Source organism: Gekko japonicus, unplaced genomic scaffold (assembly GCF_001447785.1).
Source record: "Gekko japonicus isolate JY-2015 unplaced genomic scaffold, Gekko_japonicus_V1.1 scaffold428, whole genome shotgun sequence".
NCBI lineage: Eukaryota > Metazoa > Chordata > Lepidosauria > Squamata > Gekkonidae > Gekko > Gekko japonicus.
Genome location: NW_015165842.1, coordinates 671,791 through 690,868, shown reverse-complemented (window position 1 = coordinate 690,868; position 19,078 = coordinate 671,791). Strand labels below are relative to the sequence as shown.

Sequence of the window (19,078 nt, the reverse complement as noted above, 5' to 3'; positions counted from 1 at the left end):
AAAAACTACGTTATGGTCTGCAAATATAAAGATGTTCTGAAATTAGTTTATTATACCATCCCTCCTTTCATGGCGCCGATCATGTGACTGTGAAATCCGTTCACGATCATGCCGACTTCTCTCTCTGCCAGGCGAACGGTGTCTTGAAGGGGTCTGTTTTTGCTGAGAAGAAGGTGAAGTGCGGTGGGGATAAGGAGAGGAAGACCGCCCCACAGGCGGGGAAGCTGTCCTATTGTAAGAGGGGGAAGGAGATCTTTTGTGACGCGGGGAAGGGGAGTGCCTTTGGACAGAAGATCCCGACTGAGACGAAGAAGAGTGATGCCTTGAAGAGACGGGAGAATGACGCTGAGTTGGCGGCGAAGAAGACCTGCAGATGCAGAAATCCAAATTTTGTCATATGAACTGTTTTGAGCTTTATAGCAAACCATGTCATCTGAAATCATTATTTCTCAAATAAACATTGTTGATATTTTCCTCTCATGCACAACAATCGAGTATTCACACACAGGGGGTGGATCCTGTGGTGAATTTCCACAAACAAAGAGGGTGCAGTTTTCTCCAGTTCTCCATTCCCACTGCAGATCTCCGACTCTTGATGTTCCGGGGGGGGACAACACTGTGATCTAGATACAAAACAAGTACACACTCATATATAGTGCTCAACTTCCATATTATACTTTGATCCTGGCTGCTATAAGCCATGAACAGAAGGCTGGGTCCAAAGGTGCTGTTCTGTAGGCATAACGGCACATACTTCAACATTGTTATACTTTGGTTTATCCCTCCCCCTCCCATCCGACCTCCACTTCCCCCCCTCTCCTCCCACCGTTCCATGGGGATCTCCTGAAATCCAGATTTATTAGGAGGGCGTACTGAGAAGCAAGAAAGGCACATTCTGTGATCTGGTCTCTACTTTTAATAAAACTGTTAACAGTTGGTGATACCTGAAAGCTGCTTAGCTTTTGTTAACGTAACTATTGTCAGTTGAAAGATTCTCTAGTTCTATGCTTCTGAAAGCTAATTTGGATTGTATCCTCTAAGCAAAAATAGAAATTCCTGACGGCGACAAGACAGTTTGAAACTAGAGAGTAGTCGTGTTGGTCTGCAGTACAACAGCTTCCACAGATGGAATTCCCTTCTGTCCACAGGAATGACTGTCGGATCCAAGCTGTTATGTCATGACTGTCTACCTAACATCTGCAGCAACCAAAACAATAATGCTGTAGCATCAGAAGGTTTGTTAAGGCAGCTCTCTGACAATCAGTTAACACATTGGGTGACAACACTGTGATCTAGATACAAAACAAGTACACACTCATATATAGTGCTCAACTTCCATATTATACTTTGATCCTGGCTGCTATAAGCCATGAACAGAAGGCTGGGTCCAAAGGTGCTGTTCTGTAGGCATAATGGCACATACTTCAACATTGTTATACTTTGGTTTATCCCTCCCCCTCCCATCCGACCTCCACTTCCCCCCCTCTCCTCCCACCGTTCCATGGGGATCTCCTGAAATCCAGATTTATTAGGAGGGCGTACTGAGAAGCAAGAAAGGCACATTCTGTGATCTGGTCTCTACTTTTAATAAAACTGTTAACAGTTGGTGATACCTGAAAGCTGCTTAGCTTTTGTTAACGTAACTATTGTCAGTTGAAAGATTCTCTAGTTCTATGCTTCTGAAAGCTAATTTGGAATGTATTCTCTAAGCAAAAAAAGAAATTCCTGACCGCTACAATACAGTTTGAGACTAGAGAGTAGTCGTGTTGGTCTGCAGGACAACAGCTAGATTAGAGTCGAGTAGCATCTTACAGACCAACAAGATTTTGGGGGTATGCGCTTTTGAAAGTCAAACTTCCCTTTGTCAGACACCTGGTATCTTTTTGGGAGGAGAGAGGAAATACTTTGATTTAATCAGTAACGTTTTATGGTTTGTAAGCTGCCTTTTGCCAAGAGGAGAAGCAGAGCTCCGGAAGCATAGCTGAGCTAGTCTGTAGCAGCAGAAGCAAACAGGCGACACCTTAAAAAGTAGCAAATTTTTATTCTTGCGTACGTTTTCATGGACTACAGCCCACTTCATCAGATGCATGAGCTCATGCTCTAGTCCCAAAAAATTATGGTAAAATAAAAAGTTTGTTGGTTTACATGCCAACAAAACATTTTCCCCTTTAGCCCAGCATTCTACCCCATGGGCAGCTTTGCACTGACAGCTGAAAGCGTCAGTTTTAACTATGCTTACAAGCTAGCAGATACATTTTCCTGGCTGCTCCTAACAGCATTTCTCACACTTATCCAAGCTTATTTAATTATGTGAATCGGAAATATATCTCCCATACCCCATCATTCTGCCCTATGTGTCGCCTGCTGTGATTTGCACTGGAGTGAGGTAAACACTGCGTCCCATTGTTTTCACTGTTGGTGTCACAAAAATTCCACTTTAGTCATCCATGTGCTTTGTCTCACATATGAGTAGAACAAATTTCAGTTTTCTGAGTGGTGTGAAAGTCCCTTAACAATTCTGTTCACAGGTTCCTAATGCTTATTAGCCAAAAAGGCCATCTGCTGACTTTAAGAGAAGTTTTCCTCACTTATAAAAAAGGCCACTGAAAGAAACTTCGCTATGTCAATGGTTAACTTTTGTAATGAGCAAATTTAAAAGAAAATGTATCCTTTGGATCTCAAACATTTCATCTAAATTCCTTGTCCAAGGGATGATATATTTCTCTCTCAGTTTATTGTACAGAGGGCAATATAACATTACATTAAATAATGACTCTACCTGATGTGTATCACATTTACATAAGTGATGAATAACTGATACTTCTAAGTGCCATCCTTCCATTTCTGCTGTTGGGTGGGCATTACAGCGTGCCAGTATAAAGATTCTTCTATACTTACGCATTAGGAAATAAAAATGTTTAGCAAGAGTAAAAAGAGCATGGAAACGACAATGGGGAGCATTTTCTATTTGTATCTCTTAGTAGTAACTTCCAGTCAAAGCTTCTCTTAACAATTCTGAAATCCACATGAGTAAACAATGACCTCTATCCATAAAGGTAAAGGTTCCCTTGCTCGAAAGCCAGTCGAATCCGACTCTAGGGTTGCGGTGCTCATCTCCGTTTCAAAGCTGAAGAGCCAGCGGTGTCCGAAGACGTTTCCGTGGTCATGTGGCCAGCATGACTAAACACCAAGGCACACAGAATGCTGTTACCTTCCCACCGAAGTGGTACCTATTTATCTACTTGCAATTTCTTGCTTTCGAACTGCTAGGTTGGCAGGAGTCTATCCATAAGAGGGTGTATATAATATAGTAAATAATTATTCTACCTGCAAGATGGTGAGAAAGAATGCTTATGGCTGCTGGACTTAGCTGGAGCCCAAGAGGTTTGCCTTCTCCTTGTGGCAGGAGAATATTCTCTTGAAGGAGAAGAATTACTACCAGAATGTTCTTCTGGACTAGGCGACCGTCTTTGCCTATGAGAACTTTCCGAGGTGTCTCTGAGGAATACACAAAGCAGGAAGGCAGTATCAACAAGCTGCCCAAAAATCAAAAGCAATATTGGCATTAATAACCTAGTTTGTGCGTCGCTTCCACTTATCTGTCTATAATACATTCTAAGCAATCAATAAAATTCATCTCCTTTTAACTTTTGCACAGTGCATAGTTTGAAGCAGTGTAAAAATACTATCATTATACTGCTGCTTCATAACGGATGTGCTCAAAATGTCAACAGAATGGTTTGTAAGCAATCAGTGAACTTCAAGCTGAAATAAAATGAATGCAGAAAACCCCACAAAATGAAATAAAATGAATGCAGAAAACCCCACAAATTGCAGCATGCATAGGTTCATGAAAATCACACATCTCAGTGACCTTAATGGAGGGTGTAGCAAGCTGGACATAAAGCCCCCAAAATGTCGCCTAGTAGTCTTTGAATTACAAATTCAGCAGCATCAGACACACTAAACAAAATGAAACCACACTGAACCAACTGCAGTTACCTTTGCTTCTCTTTTTTCTCTTTGTGCCTTTCAAATTCACGGCCTCTCTCTTTTACCTCCCTTGGCTTCTCTTCTAACCGTTCTTTAACTTTATGTTTTTCTTTGTGTTTTTTGCTTCGTGACATCTCGTCCTGTACTGGCGGAGGTGGACTCGGTGTACGAGGCCCCTTCTTTTTGCTGTGGTTGTTTTTTGAACTCCTAAAAATGCACACACAAAAATGTTTCAAGGGCTAAATCAGTTTGTATGTAAATCACACAACACTGCCCGAATAACCCCCAACCTTTACAGTCATGCAACCAATGGCTTCAAAAAGTAGCAAAGATTTTCACCTGAAGACCACCGTGGTCATTTAAACCTGCTGCTGTTCACCGTGTGGCTGACGCACAGAGACCTCCTGCATCTTCCTGTGCATAATGGCTGGCTTACACTGAGGGCTCTTCACAAGTATCAATTTACTACATGTGATCTGGGTCAATCTCTGTGGCAAATAAGGACATAACTAAAAAACTTGCCCAGTATTACTTTTGCAGCAGGACAACTGCATTAGCTGTCTCCGTGGAACAGTCAGGGAACCCACACGACATGTGCCCACGTGTCTTTCTGCAATTCCTGCCCACTTCCCCGCCTTAATCAGCTTAAATGTTTGCTGCCACCACGAATCAGAGCCCTGGGAGCTGGGGTCCCGCTTTAAATACGAGCAGAGATTTCAGCTCCTCCCAGAACTAGCCTGCTGCCTATACTCAGAAAGGGACACAAACCAACCAGCAAACAGACAGAGCTTCCAACTGCCGGGAAGGGAAAACAGACATCTCTGAAAAATCAGAAAGGAGATTGTGAAGTTCTAATGGGGGCTGAGGTGAAAAAGATGGGGCGCAGAGTTACTTAAGCCTCATCACAGTTTACATAAATAAAATGTAAGATGTTCGGTGCTCGTAAACAACTGAATACACGCCCTAAGACAACCACCAGAATGGTAAAAGAGTAAACTTTTCTTCTGTACTTTGGTACAGAAAGACTCCTCATCTTTAATGACTGAGTATAAACTTACCTGCAGCTATTATTGTGAAGGGCATAAAAGTATGATCCTGCATATGTCGTCAGTCTATTCCTCCACTATTCAAGACTACACCTTAATGACAAACTGTCTAATGGCTATTTTCTTTTCATAAAGTCAGAGACAGTTTATCCATTCAAGAAGCATCCACAGTCAGCTGAGATTTAATTTGGGGTATGTTCAATCACCACAAGCAACATATACATATATTTTAAAAAACGGAAATTTTGTCCTGTATAAACTTTCACAGATTTCAGGGACAACTGCAAGGTTCTGATAGGAGATGCTGCCACTGCTGCCTGATTTTGATTCCTGTGCAAAGCAAGGGCATTTTGGCCTGCGGCATTTTAGTCCGGCCTTCAGAAAATTCTGAACAGGGTTAATTATGGAGTTTGGATGCAGTGTCCTCTTATCTCCCTTTAAACTTTGCTACGGGGGAAATTTTTTATCTGTTTTTACTTATTTGTATCTTTTAGCCCTGCTTTTCTCCACTAAGTGCGGACTCAAAAAGAAATATGAGAAAGCAAAGGGCCATAAATATAACAAATGTACCTGGCAGCAACATACTATTCCACAGGGGAGAGAAATGGAGCAGAGGAGGTGGTAAAAGCTGTGCTCTGAGGGCAGCAGTCTTTTCTCAGGTACCTCCTGCCTTCGAAGAGGCAGCTTCCCTTCCTATAGACCCATAGACCGTAAAATCCTATAGACCGGATGAACAAAGAAAGCTAGATACTTGCACATGTATAACACACACACCAGAACTGGGGGTTAGAATATACTTCGCACAAGAACCCAAGGAGCAAGTTACAGGACCTAGGAAGCCCTGGGTTGCTACTCTCTCCATTCTCACCCTCAGGATGCATACTGGTTGGCCAGAATTCACACAGCTAGAAGGGGCAGAGAGTGTGCCATTACCGTGACACGGACAGCTGCTCAGGCACAAGCAATGCCCAACACGGGATTCCACGCTTGTCCAAGTCGCCATCCTAGCCTATGCCTACAGACTTCAATGGAGCAACTTTTTAATAGGATTGCACTCTAAGTCAAGTACACATAACAAGCACTATGGGAAATTTTACGGCAAAGATGCCTTTGCAACTTCGTGTGCCTTGGCCCTAGGGTAGATCAAGCAAAAGAAGAGGCAAGTTTTTGGCCACTTGTCAAATTCAAAATTTGGACAATTTTTTATTCTGTATGTCCAAGAGAAAACATATTCATTAACACTAGCTATGAAACAGGAATGTAACTATGTACTCTGGAACCGATGTCTATATTTAACCAATGGTGAGCAACCATCATGGTATGAGGTCTTATCTTGGTTAAGATGCCAACAATACAATGAAACTGTAGTTTAGCTTGCCAAGGAAAATAGGGACTGCTCGTAACCTTGAGGACAGAAAGGCTAGAGAAGTGGCGAAACCTCCTGTCATGATCTGGGCTGTGCTACCAGAGGCCTACTAGGCCTAGGGAGCCTGGCTAGCAGTAGGTGAGGCTGGGCCTACAACTCCCAGAAGCCCCTGAGAGGTTTTGGAGCCAAAATTGACCAACAGGAAAAGAGGAGGGCTTGGAATAAAAGATCTGGAGCAGCAGGAAAAGCTGTTCTTTCTTCCAAGAGGGCAGAGCCAGAAGGAAGGCTGCTGCAGGAAGAAACCCTCATCCTGAGGGAAGGGTGAGTAGTCTAAGGCCACTGCAGATAGTGAGCTAGGGACAGTATATTTAGACGTGTAAGGGCATTTGATTTCTTTTCTTTTCACTTTCTGTTTCACTTACTGTTATTATTCTGCACCTTGTTGTTTGACCTCCTATAAAATAAACTATTTTCACTGTTCACTCTGCCTGGTCCTCACGCCTATTATTTGGCCAAAAGGGAGGTCAGAAGGTCTTGGGAGGGTGCTCTGGGTCTTCTCAAGGGAGCCTGGAACCAGAGTGGTGGTAGCGTCAGGTGACACCCCACCTGAGCCGTGACACCTCCATAATCATGGTTTGCTTGGTGCAGACATAACACTTAAACATGGTTATGGAAACCACATTTTGTGGACAATGACATGTTGATCTGGTTTACAGCCAATCAGTACCATGGCTCAGCCATTGACGTATTCAGATACAACCACCAAAAAACCTCTTGCAAGGTAAGACACACAGCTTGGCTACAACACTCGCCTATGTACCCACCTCTGTTGTTCCAAGAGAGGTGAAGACACTGTTGAAGTCTTCTTCTCCCTCTTACTGGCAGATGTGGAAGATTTGGGACTTGACCTTAGTTTTGGAGATTTACTAGATTTTCTTGGCGAAGGTGAGGACGATACTTTAGATCTAACTGCTTCTGGAGAAATCTTAAAGAAGTTAAAAACATTGACTGTATCACAAACACTGCTTTTCATTGCAATGTGTATGCTAAAAATATCACTGAACACAGAGATCACACTAGTTGTTTAAAAGACAAATGTCAACTAACTTTCCTTGCAACTTTTTTAGCCTGCCAAGGTAGAGATTTACAATTTCTCCTCATTCCTAGCCTTTATCTGCTGGGCTAACCCTAATGACTCGGCCCATGCTGAAAATAAAGGCACGAAAACCAGGATGATACCTAAAGGAGATCACCCTTTTCTATGTGGGAGGAAATACTAACATGCTTGATATCATCGTGCTTTAAAACTGGTAAAGTATGGAAAAATATGTTGCAGAAGGCTCTCACAGTTGGAGTTCATTAGCTGTTGTAGATTTTCCGGGTTGTATGGCCGTTGTCTTGTAGGACCTGATGTCCTACAATGCCAAGACCACAGCCATACAGCCTGGAAAATCTACAACAGCTTATGGAAAAAATGTTATTTCAAATGTATTTGCCAATGCCAATCAAGGATTCACTTGCTTTGCCTTGATCTAGCAACCCAGACAATTTCCCTACATTGCCAAAGACATTTAGGAGGCCTGAATGAAGGCAAAACTGCCAGGTGTAAAAGCAAAATTGGATGGTCTGGAGGGAAAAATAAAGCCTTAAACTCAGTGCCTCTTTCTCAAAATGGGAGATGCATTGGGACTCGAGAGGAGCCACACATAAAGGAATGTCGTCTCAACTGAAAGTTGTCCGCTTGGCTACTATAATGAGGCCAGCTGTGGATAAGATTTTGTTTTCTCCTAAAACGTTCTTGTCCATGACAAGCCATTCAACAAGATCCATCTTAAATTTCAAAGAGGTGGCCAAATTAGACCGTTGCTGAAACATTTTCAACACAGCTGCGAAAATTCAGTGTTTGTCCAAACTAATAATGTAAATGGACAAAATAGCATAAAGTCATGATTGTGCTGACTCAACGTGGATGAAAAATCTCAAAGGTACTGTTTTATGTACCCGTTGCTTAGGTTCAGATCCCCATTCTACCCATGGAAGCTCACTGGGTGACCTTGGGCTAGTCACTCTCTCTCACAGCCTAACCAACCTCCACGTAAAACGGAGGAGAACCATGTTCCGAGCCCCTTTTGGTCCCCACTGGGGAGAAAAGTGGGGGGTAAATATCAAAACTGATAATTTTGGTATTTCGTTAGGTGCAGCTGTCTAGCATTCCAAGCCTGTTCTGAAGATACCAACCTCTTTTTTAATGACGATTTCTTCCCTTTTCTCCATGTTTTCTTCTTCAAGCTTCATTAACTCCCTCTGGATCTTCTGGCGCTTCATTTCCAAAGAAAGCTCATGGTCATAATCATAGTTAACATCTCCATTATCAGAATCTTAATTTACAAAGGAAAGAAACAACATGCAGTCAATGAAGTGTCACCTCTGACAGTCTTTAAGTGAACACACTTAACTACATGATCGCCCTCACTGGGATATCCGAGAGTCAGTGTGATTTGTTCTTAACCTTAGTGGAAATTTTTTTTAAAAAAGGATGGACTTCAGGCAAAGGCCTGAAGGACAGGCTATGTGCAAATGCAAGCACACAATCAAAACCCCACAGAAAAAGAAGTGGGATGTCTGTGTACCTATGCATCTGCAGATACCCTGAATGAGGTGGACGGGGGAAAAGATAAAAAGTTCCCCGGGCTCTCTGCTCCCCCACTGCAAGCAGCATCTTCTGCTCGCTAAAGGACAGTCAGGCTACTAATGCATTTGTGCCGCCCTGAGCCTCCTCCGGTGGGGAGGGCGGGGTATCAATTGAATAAATAAACAAACAAATGTGTAGCTGGGACAGAAAAATGATGGGAGACTCACAAAAGGATGAGAGGACAGTGAGGAGAAGAATCTCAGCTGACAGCACGCTCTAGCGTAGGGCACTACATTCCCCCCCCTTTCAAAACCCTTCTTTAAGAATAGGAGTCCAACAGAATTTTATTCCATCACAAAAAGTGAGCAGCAGTCTATGAAAACTTATCCCCGAATAAAATTTTGCTGATCTTTAAGACGCCACTTGGCCGTTTTATAGACTTAACAAAATTTTATTCCAGGATAGGCTTTCATAAACTGCAGCCCACTACTTATGGTGGAATAAAATTCTGTTGTCTTTTAAGGCCAGTAGATTTCTGTTCATAAAAAAGGATTCTGGGGGGGGGGGGTTTATATAAACTTAAATATAAACTGCTTCAGATGCGAAGAAGTGGGCTCTAGTCCATAAAAGCTTATGCTGGAATAAAATTTTGTGAGCCTATAAAACGGCCAAGTGGCGTCTTAAAGATCAACAAATTCTTTATGAGTTGTGTAATGTTTGCAAAGCACATCATAGCATTTTTAAAAAATGAATTCAGCCAGCAGAGTACCACAAACCCCGTAGAAATACTTAACAACAGTATGTACTTGCATCAACATAATCTGAAACTTTTGCTCAGAAGAGAGACTCAGAGGCCATTCCATAAAGAGAAGCATTAAAGCAAAAGATTAGGAGGAGTCTCCTTATGTCAGAGGAGCTCAGATGTTTATACGGACTATAACTACTTAGCCCTTTCTGCACAATACTTTGACTGTGGCTGAATGCAGTTACATGTGCACAGCAATGTTCCCTCTAAGCTGTGGAGTCTTGTGAGCAAGAATTCTTCTGTGTGAGCTACTGGCATTAAAGTTGTGAGCGAGCCATTTGGCTACTGCATCAATTACTTTGCTCTGGAGCCCTCCTTCCTGAGCCAAGACGAAAATGTGTGAGCCAGAGGCTAAAAAACTGTGAGCTAGCTCACACTAACTCGGCTTAGAGGGAACACTGGTGCACAGGTATTTTAGGACCAGCCAGTTTCCAAATCTATTTATCTAATCTATTTATACGCAGCATGGGATTACGGCTAGTGTGCCAACCGACAAGAGGAACAATCAGACAGCTTTATATGTGGTATAAGGACTCGGGTTTAGGGGGAAACTTTGGTTCAAATCTCTTCTTAACTGTAAAGCTCAATGACTAGTCTTGGGGGCTAGCCTTCACTTTAACATACCTCTCATGATTTCTGTAAGGATAAAAGTGGATATGTGAATTCTCTCCCATTCTTCGTTTTCAGGGTCTTAGGTGAGCCCTTTGATGTTCCCAAAGAAAGCTGAGAAAGGGCTGCAAATGGTGAATACTGTTTTAATTCCCAATGGGATTCACAAGTAGTCAGGCGAAGTGCCCCTGTGCACACCTGTGTTAGTTGACTTCAAAGGATGTTCATTGTGTTGGTGGTTAATGCTGTTCTGGACTTTATGCAGCTGCATCAATGTAATTAAGTCCATGCTTCAATTCTTTTAGGTATTTCTATTGACAGTTCCTTACTTTAAAATATTATGCTTCAGAACTTGAGGATCTATGGAAACGGTACATTTTTGTACACTACTGCTCTGTCTTCTCTTCCCTGTGTAGCTGGCACCTTAGCTGCAGAACGGATTTACTTCCCAACAGAGATTCTGGAAATGGGCAATATAAGGGATTTTAGGCTAATTCCTTACATACAAATATAAAAGCCATGTACGAAAAATAATTAACATTCAGAATATGTGCACACTAATTGGGCTGCCTCTTACATAGCGCTCCTGTGGATGGAAGGACTTCCTCCAACGGAACACAACTTTTGGTTAAATTTTTTTTATTTTGAAGCCCCACTTTTGGTAGCAGTCTACCTAGCAGCACATAAAATACTATTATGTATGAAGAATCCAATATATTCCACGTACCATCCCTATTTGTCTCCCAATCTGGATTTTCTTCTTCACTTTCTGGAGTCCTCTCCTTCGTAATTTTGATATCTTCCTTCCCCCTGTGCCTCCCCCTTGACGACTCTTTCTACAGGGGAGGGTGAGAAAAAGGAGAAATTAATATTAGGATTTCTTAAACCTGTGGTTCAATGAAAACCCCACACAATTTTTTAGCAGAAATATCCACATGGAAATTCCTTCTAACTTAGATAATGCAGAAAGGAGTGAAAAGGTGTTTGTTTGTTTGTTTAAAAAAAACACCCTTCATTGGGTATGAATTATGTGTTGCGATACCTATGAAAAGTATTGAAAGAGCTGAATTCTGTTGTTAAGCAGCTAAATTTAAAGCAGAATCAGCTCAAAGGGAGAGTTGTTATTTGCAGCCAAGAATAGCTCTTTCATTACTTGGGACAACTCAGGCAAATACAGCCCTCCAATACTGCTTTGCTTCAGCCAATGGCACCAATGCATCTCCACTGAGCTAGCTCTGCCCAGAGGTACAGAAGGACTATGGGCCAATCAGGCCTGCAAAGGTCCCTAGACTGGCTCATGTCAACGCAGTGGTGCTGCCATCTCAGTATGATATCCCGTGATGGCCTTTCAGCGGCAGGTACCCTCCTGTCACTCAGCTGCTAGTTAGCAGGATGCAGATAGCTGAACCTGCCAAAAAGAGAAGAGGAGACCAGAACAGAACAGGACCCCCAGTAAAGTTTCTGTGCAGAACCAAAGCCACAGGCCTTAGTTCTTGAACCTGAGCAGCCTAGAGATGCACCCACAACTTGATCCTGATGACGTACATTATATATGTATGAATACCACATCACTGTGATCATTTCAGAGCAAGAGGGGGAGAGATAACAGAAGCCAGCGGAAGCACTTGTACAGCCAGTGGGGCTGGAAGCAAAAGGAACTCTTATTCTTGTTCCACTAAGACCTTGTGCAAATCCAGCAAATGGTATGACAGAAAGAAGATGTTCCTAAGCACCCAAGGCTGAAACAACTGTAGATGGGCTGAGATTTCATTCACCAGGTAAATCAACTTTTTTCCTGGCCCCACAATGCAGAATGATAGTAGTACAGTCTGTATAAGATAGTTACATTTAGGGGAGGGGGATCACATTTTAAAGAATAAGCTAATATTTCTGAATCTCTCTGACGTATGGACAGAACATTTTTGTTGAGATGACAATTGTGTGTGGCAGAGTGAAAACTAGGCGCTTTAATCCATGTAAACACTTTGTCCTTAAAGGCCCAACTTTAAAGACTACAGGATCAAATAAGCACATGGGAATGAGCAGAGTTTACAGGGAAAACAGGTGAATATTTAGAACAGGAAACTTCCAGGAAATTCAACAAGGATGCTATACATGTTCAACATCACAGATAGGAAAAACCACCTTCTTCCTGAATTTCTTGTTATAAATACTTTGAGCAGTTAAAAAGTTTCAAAACCACGTTCTGTGATGTTTACATGGATGTATATTCATCTATATGTAAATACATAATACTCACACAAGTCTCAACTACAAGCATAAATAAATAAGCTCATCCTAAGCAGAATTTACCCTCTTCCAAATTCATTTAAGTCAATGGGTTTAGAAGAAGAGGAACTGGGGTTTATAACCCACTTTTCTCTATCTTAAGGAGTCTCAAAGCAGCTTACAATCACATTCCCTTCTTCTCCCCACAACAGGCACCTGCTGTGAGACAGGTGGGGTTGAGAGAGTCCTGAGAGAACTGTGACTGGCCCAAGGTCACCCAGCAGGCTTCATGGGGAACCAACCTCGGTTCTCCAGATTAGAGTCTGCCGCTCTAAATCACTACACCATGCTGGTGTAACTCTGCATAGGACTGCACAGTGAAGCGCGTATTCTGCAAATTCCTTTTGCTCCAAATCCAATCCTCTGATCAGCCTCTACTCCCATCCCATTTCTAGCCTTGCTTGCTCTATGTGAGAATGCTCTTGGAGAGTTTTCCAGACTTTTGATAACTGAGGCACATCTTAAAATTCTTGATTCAAGTTAGAGACATGCTTCATTCTTGTGCCTAAAAATGTTTACCTTTACAGTGTGCAATGCCATTATTTGTCCTCGGAGGAATCCTCCTCCCACAGTGCTACACAAATCACTCATCGCCTTGCGGCTCCTGAATGGAAGAGAAGCCCAGACCAGAAACATGTGCAAAGGAGCAGCAAGCAGCCTTGTCTGAGGGCAGGTAATTCAGACTGCCTGTCTGAAGAGGAGCAATTACATGATTCAAGTACGCCAGAACAGAGAGGTGGCACAGTGGCCCCCTCCTGCACCCCACCCACGGAGGAGGACTGGAAAGGAGGCAAGGCCAGAAGGGGGAACCCTGCACAGATGAAGGGGACAGCATCCACTGTGGATGGGTGCTTTGGCCTCACAGAAAGCCTGAATGTGGTTAAGGTCTTGCAGCGCGCTACTAATTATCTCACAGCACACTGGCATGCCATGTCCTGGTGTACATCTAGGAGTTACTTCTCTATGATATCTGGAGTGCCTTGATCTGTGCTGGAGCACTGTGCTCAGGAAATAGCCTAGCAATCCCAAAACTCCATGCCAATGAGCAGGGGCAGAATATCTAGACAGATAAGCAGTAAATGAAGCTCACCAGAGACTCCCACTGGAGATTTCCCCAAGTATACGAAGGCCAACAAAAGGCCCACACCCTGAAAATGGCTGCGGTCACACACACTATATAATCCACTTCCAATCCACTTACAGTGCACTAAAAGTGGATTACTTATTTAGTATGTGTGACTGCAGCCAATGAAACTCACATCTGGTTTTACTGGCACCGTGCTAGAGGGCTGCCCTCTTCTAGCCAGCTAAGACTAATTAACGTTGTGTCATGACAAACCACCTCATTTTGAAACTAATTTACTAATTGGGGATTCTTGGGTTATGTGATTTCAATATACCAAGAGTCGATCAGGCTAATATGTCTTTATAGGTAAGTGATGCTATCAAGTGCATAAAAATTTCAAATGAAAACAAACAAACAAAAATCTTGCTAAATTATTGTTGTTTTTTCATCCAAAGTGCACGAGGGTCTCAATCGCTGCCACAGGAGACGTTAAACATTTGGCCATGTGCCCTCTGGGATCCTCCCACTGTTTCCTCAGAAAAGGAGGACCTCTCCATTCCAAGCTACTTCACAAACTTCTTTGGAAGGTCGGCTATCAGAAAAGGATTGCTATGCAGCAGTGGAAGTAGCTGTCATTCAAGGAAGACAAATCCAAAGCCACTTCTACAATTCAGAAGTTGTTGCATGGTTCTTTGGATATAAGCCAGAAAACTCCAGACAGCTGCTGTTAAGTAATAAAACTGTACCTAGCTGTACTTCACATGATGCAAACCTCCTTTGCACAGCACTGCTGAAGAGGTCTGGGAAACATACAAGACCTATACCTACCCTAACAGGAGAAGACGATTCTTCTGTGTTATGTTTCTGTGTCTCGTTTTCAATGTCCTGACGCTTATTCTTCATTCTTTCCCGAAGATCCCCTGTAGGCCTTTCTGGAGACCTGCATAATGTAGACAGAGAAGGTAGCTGCTTCTAGAGACTTTTAAAAAGAATACAGTTTACGGCTTCAAGTCTTGTAGTTCAAAGTTCGGAAGCAGCATCCCTATGAATAAACTAGCAAACAGTTCTTCACATTCGTAATGTATTGTCCCCCCCCCCCCCCCGATTTTGCAAACTTTGTACAAACAAATGATGTGGAATGATCATTCCCAGCCCCACCCTGAACTGCCGTGAAACTACTCAACCTGAAGGGGTTCTGTCACACTAGCCGACTCGTTTTAACCAAATGTATCTGTCAAGAAAGACTGGCACAGATTACCAAAGCAAGGTCTACAGAAAGGGCATTGCCCGTACTGGCAAAGCAAACAAACAACAACCCCCAAATAAAGGTGGTTGTTACCAACTATTCTCCCAGTTAAGCAGCATTCATATCTTCTAGTACGAACCGCTGGTATTAGACTGAATATTTGATCAAGCTGATGCACGACCACTTATTAAACTAGATGCCAATCCACATCTCATTTCTTTTTCTTTAGGAGCTTTATATTGGTAGTTTTATTGGGGGGAGTTACTAATATGCAGCAAAACGCCAACCACTGTACTCCCATCACCCCGCTCCTCCACCCAACACTGACAGCCTATGGGGCTACAGTTCAAATCCCCATTCTGCCATCAAGCTCACTGCGTGACTGTAGGCCGGTCACCATCTTGCAGACCAGCCTGACCTTCACAGGGTTATCACGAGTATAAAATGGGGAAGGGGAGGGGACCACATACGCCATCCTGAGCTCCTTCAAAGGAAGAGTGATATGGAAGCATAATAAATAAAACAAACCCAGGCCACCTCTCAGAGCAGCTTAGACACGTCAATTCAAAGTGCACGATGATTACAGAAAACTACAGCTGACTGAATACAAATCATACCATATTAGACTAACGAAGAGAAATTGTCCCGCTCAACGAACAAACAGAAAGTCGCTGGGCTACCTAGAGTTATACGTGCTTATTCACATTTGACTGGGGGCGGGGAAATGATTTCATGACAGATGTCAAAAAAATTATGAAGCTGTGGCTTTTTTTTTAAGCAACCAAGGGTATCACCGTCAAATTACTTGATAACGAGTTTAGCAGACATTGAGAGATAAAGTACAAGTTTCTTGTGGGAGGCAGATGATGCCATAAGCTGGGACTTGGCACCTGACAGTTACACTTCAATCAATAATTACTTTCTACGCATTTTAAATTATGGGGCACCACATCTGAGCAATGCAGAGAAAAGTATTTCCCACATCTGGATTTCCAATGCAGTGGCTCATTTTTAAAACCGCTAGACTTGGGTCCATAAGACACGCACTAGGGATTGGGGGGGAGGGGGGGAGTTCTGTTTCTCAAACAGCCATCTCCCATTCCATATGACAAACACCTCTTCCGCAACTCACACGGGGTTCATTCAAAGGGGGAAAAAATGGCTCACAAAGAGCCATTCAAAGTAAAAAAAATACCGGGCTAGGGTATAAGTCCTTGAGTGGCCCGCAGACAACTTGCTGAATCACAATCATGGATATATACGCATATAGCTCCATGTACATTTTCCAAATATGATTCTATAGTGCAAAGATGAAGCCAACAGTTCTCTTCACTGTGTATAAGCTTGCCGGAGTTATCTGTGGAATGTCCAGCTCTTCTCAGAACTGCAAAGCTGAAACCTCAGCCCAACTAACCCTAAATTCAATTAATCTGAAACACACATCCAGTCTGAAACAGATATACAGCGTCATGAAACAAAGTGAAGGAGATAGCAATTACTAGCTTGTAAAGACTGGCCCCGAAACAAAACTTTGCAACTTGCCATTTATTCCCATCATACCCTTTTAAGTTGAAAGTTATAACGAAAAGTTATCAGTCAAAACAGAGATTAGGGGGGGGGGGCAAAATATCAGGCTCCAAAACCAAGTCATTCTTCCTGAGCTCAAATACTTGCAACATATTTAGGACTCCTCCTATAAGTAAATTAAGCCCAATTTGAGATTTCTCTTCCCTTTGCCAGAAAATACTTCTTCACTCCATACTGCAAACTCACACCTCAGCATTTCTTAGATATACATTTTAAGTGTACATCTAAAAATGTAAATTCTGAATGTGACAGACAAGTGTTTGAAAATATGCTTATTATACAAGCTCAGACAGATCAGCTGGAGTTCCTCATCAAGCACATACTCCATTAGCAAATACACTGCTATGTATTTTTTTCAAAATGACCCTTCATTTTTAGTCCTCTAAACTATGTTTCAGAACCCATTTCTCAAAGAAAAATCTTGTGCCACTACCTAGCTCCTCAAATACTAATGGCAGAGAAATAATTTCTGAGCTGTTGTAGAGCAGTGGCTGAGAGTGCAAGTTATAAGGTCCCTGGTTCAAGCCTGGCCTCAGCCATGGAGAACCCATTTCCCCATAAGATCCGACACAGCCCTATAAGTCTATTCTAAACATTTACTAGGATAGTGAACCATTTCAAATACACGACATAAAAGATTACATCCAAATGTAGTTCAGCTTTAAATCCTGATATGGTACACACACCTGAACAGAACAAGGGTTAAATTCAGCTCTGTAAATACTTGGAGGTCCCAACAACAGTTACAGAAGTAAGTTCTACTTCTGGCTCAAAAAGAGAACAAATCCTTCAAACATAATAGACAAGGATTCCCTTTATAGATTAAGTAGTGAAACAGATTAACACAAGAAACAGATACCTAAATATCTCACCAATTTTCACGTTTAGAATTAAAAAAAAAAACAATCCACAAAATTAGGAGCAGGGATTAATCTATCAAATATGGCTAAAGTTTCCATGTTTATGATTAGGCAATTACTACTACCTCTTTTTCAAAGAATGTCAATTTTCCAGATATTTGTAAGTTTAGGAATCTTGGTTTATTTAAGTATCTTCATTGTCTGAACTACAAATCCACAGAGACCTGGCTTTGCAGTCTCTTGTGCTTACAGAAATTTTACCACCATTTACAAGACATTATTAATTCTAGGCAATTAACAGAAGTGCAACTGCACTACAGCAGATATAAAAAGTGTGATTCTGAAAACATGAGTGTTCCACATTAATGGCCATGCTGGACACAAATAGCCCACAGTATCTAGATAAAAGCTGAAATATCCCACTCACCCCAATATTCACTGTCAAGGGCTGTACTGCACACATTTTACAGCCAATATGATGACTGTTTAGTCACGGACCAAAAAATATTCTATACCTAGAATATACCCTTGGCATTAGCTTTTGTCACTTGAAATTAAATATTCATTTCTGCAGCTGCTGAGGATGTTTAAAAATGTGTTGTCCCACTTCACAGCAGACCCTCAAGTTACTGTATCCAGAAAGTAAACCAAACCCATGCATGAAATGATCCTGTTTAGGAAATGGATACAGACATCTCTTAGTATACTTTGTTGTTAAAAACAGAACAATCTGCAGCTGCTGAGGATGTTTAAAAATGTGTTGTCCCACTTCACAGCAGACCCTCAAGTTACTGTATCCAGAAAGTAAACCAAACCCATGCATGAAATGATCCTGTTTAGGAAATGGATACAGACATCTCTTAGTATACTTTGTTGTTAAAAACAGAACAAGACCTATTTTAAATACCACAGTTATGGACATACAACTGCATAGACAAATGTGTTACTTTCTGCTTACTGCATACAAAAAACAATCTGGACACACCAAGCAGGGTCTCAAGCTACCATACACTTAGGTTTTCCAGACAGTACTGATTATTTTTTAAAAAATATTTATTTCAAATGTTCAGGTTACGTTTGGCCATAAGGCTAAGCCGAAAATGTATTTTCAATCTGCTTGGAAGCACATTCCATTGAAAACAATGGAACTTCCTTCCAAGTGAACGGATTCATGATTAGGAGGTTAGCTGAGCATGGATAATTTATAATAAGGGCTTGTCTCCAGTGCTGGACGTCTGAGGCATGGCAGCTCTCTCTACAAATTAATGGGCATGGGCCTCTATGCTATTCCCCTTTCCTTGTGTCTTTGTAATCCTAAGGGCGCGGCTGGTCTTACATTGATGTGTATATAGCCAGGGGTCATTTCGTAGAAAAAGAGGTGCAGGAGCTCATTAACATAACTCATTAGCATAATTTATTTGCATATGCCACACCCCCTGACATCACTGGAAGTGTGTCAGAAGGCAACACCAACCGCTCAGGCTCCACTGGACTGTTTTGGATTGCTAGCTATTGGGGGGACGGGACGTGCAGATCTGTCCTCGCAGAGGAGGGAGAGCTTGTACCTGAATAAAACTTG

At 42.1% G+C, this 19,078-nt stretch overlaps 1 protein-coding gene across 3 annotated transcripts in view; it reads right to left on the bottom strand.

The window, feature by feature from the left end:
* The window catches only part of ZC3H13 (zinc finger CCCH-type containing 13), a 71,380-nt gene that overhangs the window by 32,379 nt on the left and 19,923 nt on the right, over positions 1-19,078 (bottom strand). For all 3 annotated transcript variants that reach the window (XM_015411023.1, XM_015411024.1, XM_015411025.1), the window contains 7 exons: positions 14,635-14,746; positions 11,179-11,287; positions 8,644-8,783; positions 7,230-7,390; positions 4,003-4,200; positions 3,328-3,498; positions 57-367 (listed from right to left, as the gene is read on the bottom strand). In XM_015411023.1, the coding sequence (XP_015266509.1) occupies positions 57-367; positions 3,328-3,498; positions 4,003-4,200; positions 7,230-7,390; positions 8,644-8,783; positions 11,179-11,287; positions 14,635-14,746 (1,202 nt within the window). The remainder of the gene's footprint in view (positions 1-56; positions 368-3,327; positions 3,499-4,002; positions 4,201-7,229; positions 7,391-8,643; positions 8,784-11,178; positions 11,288-14,634; positions 14,747-19,078) is intronic.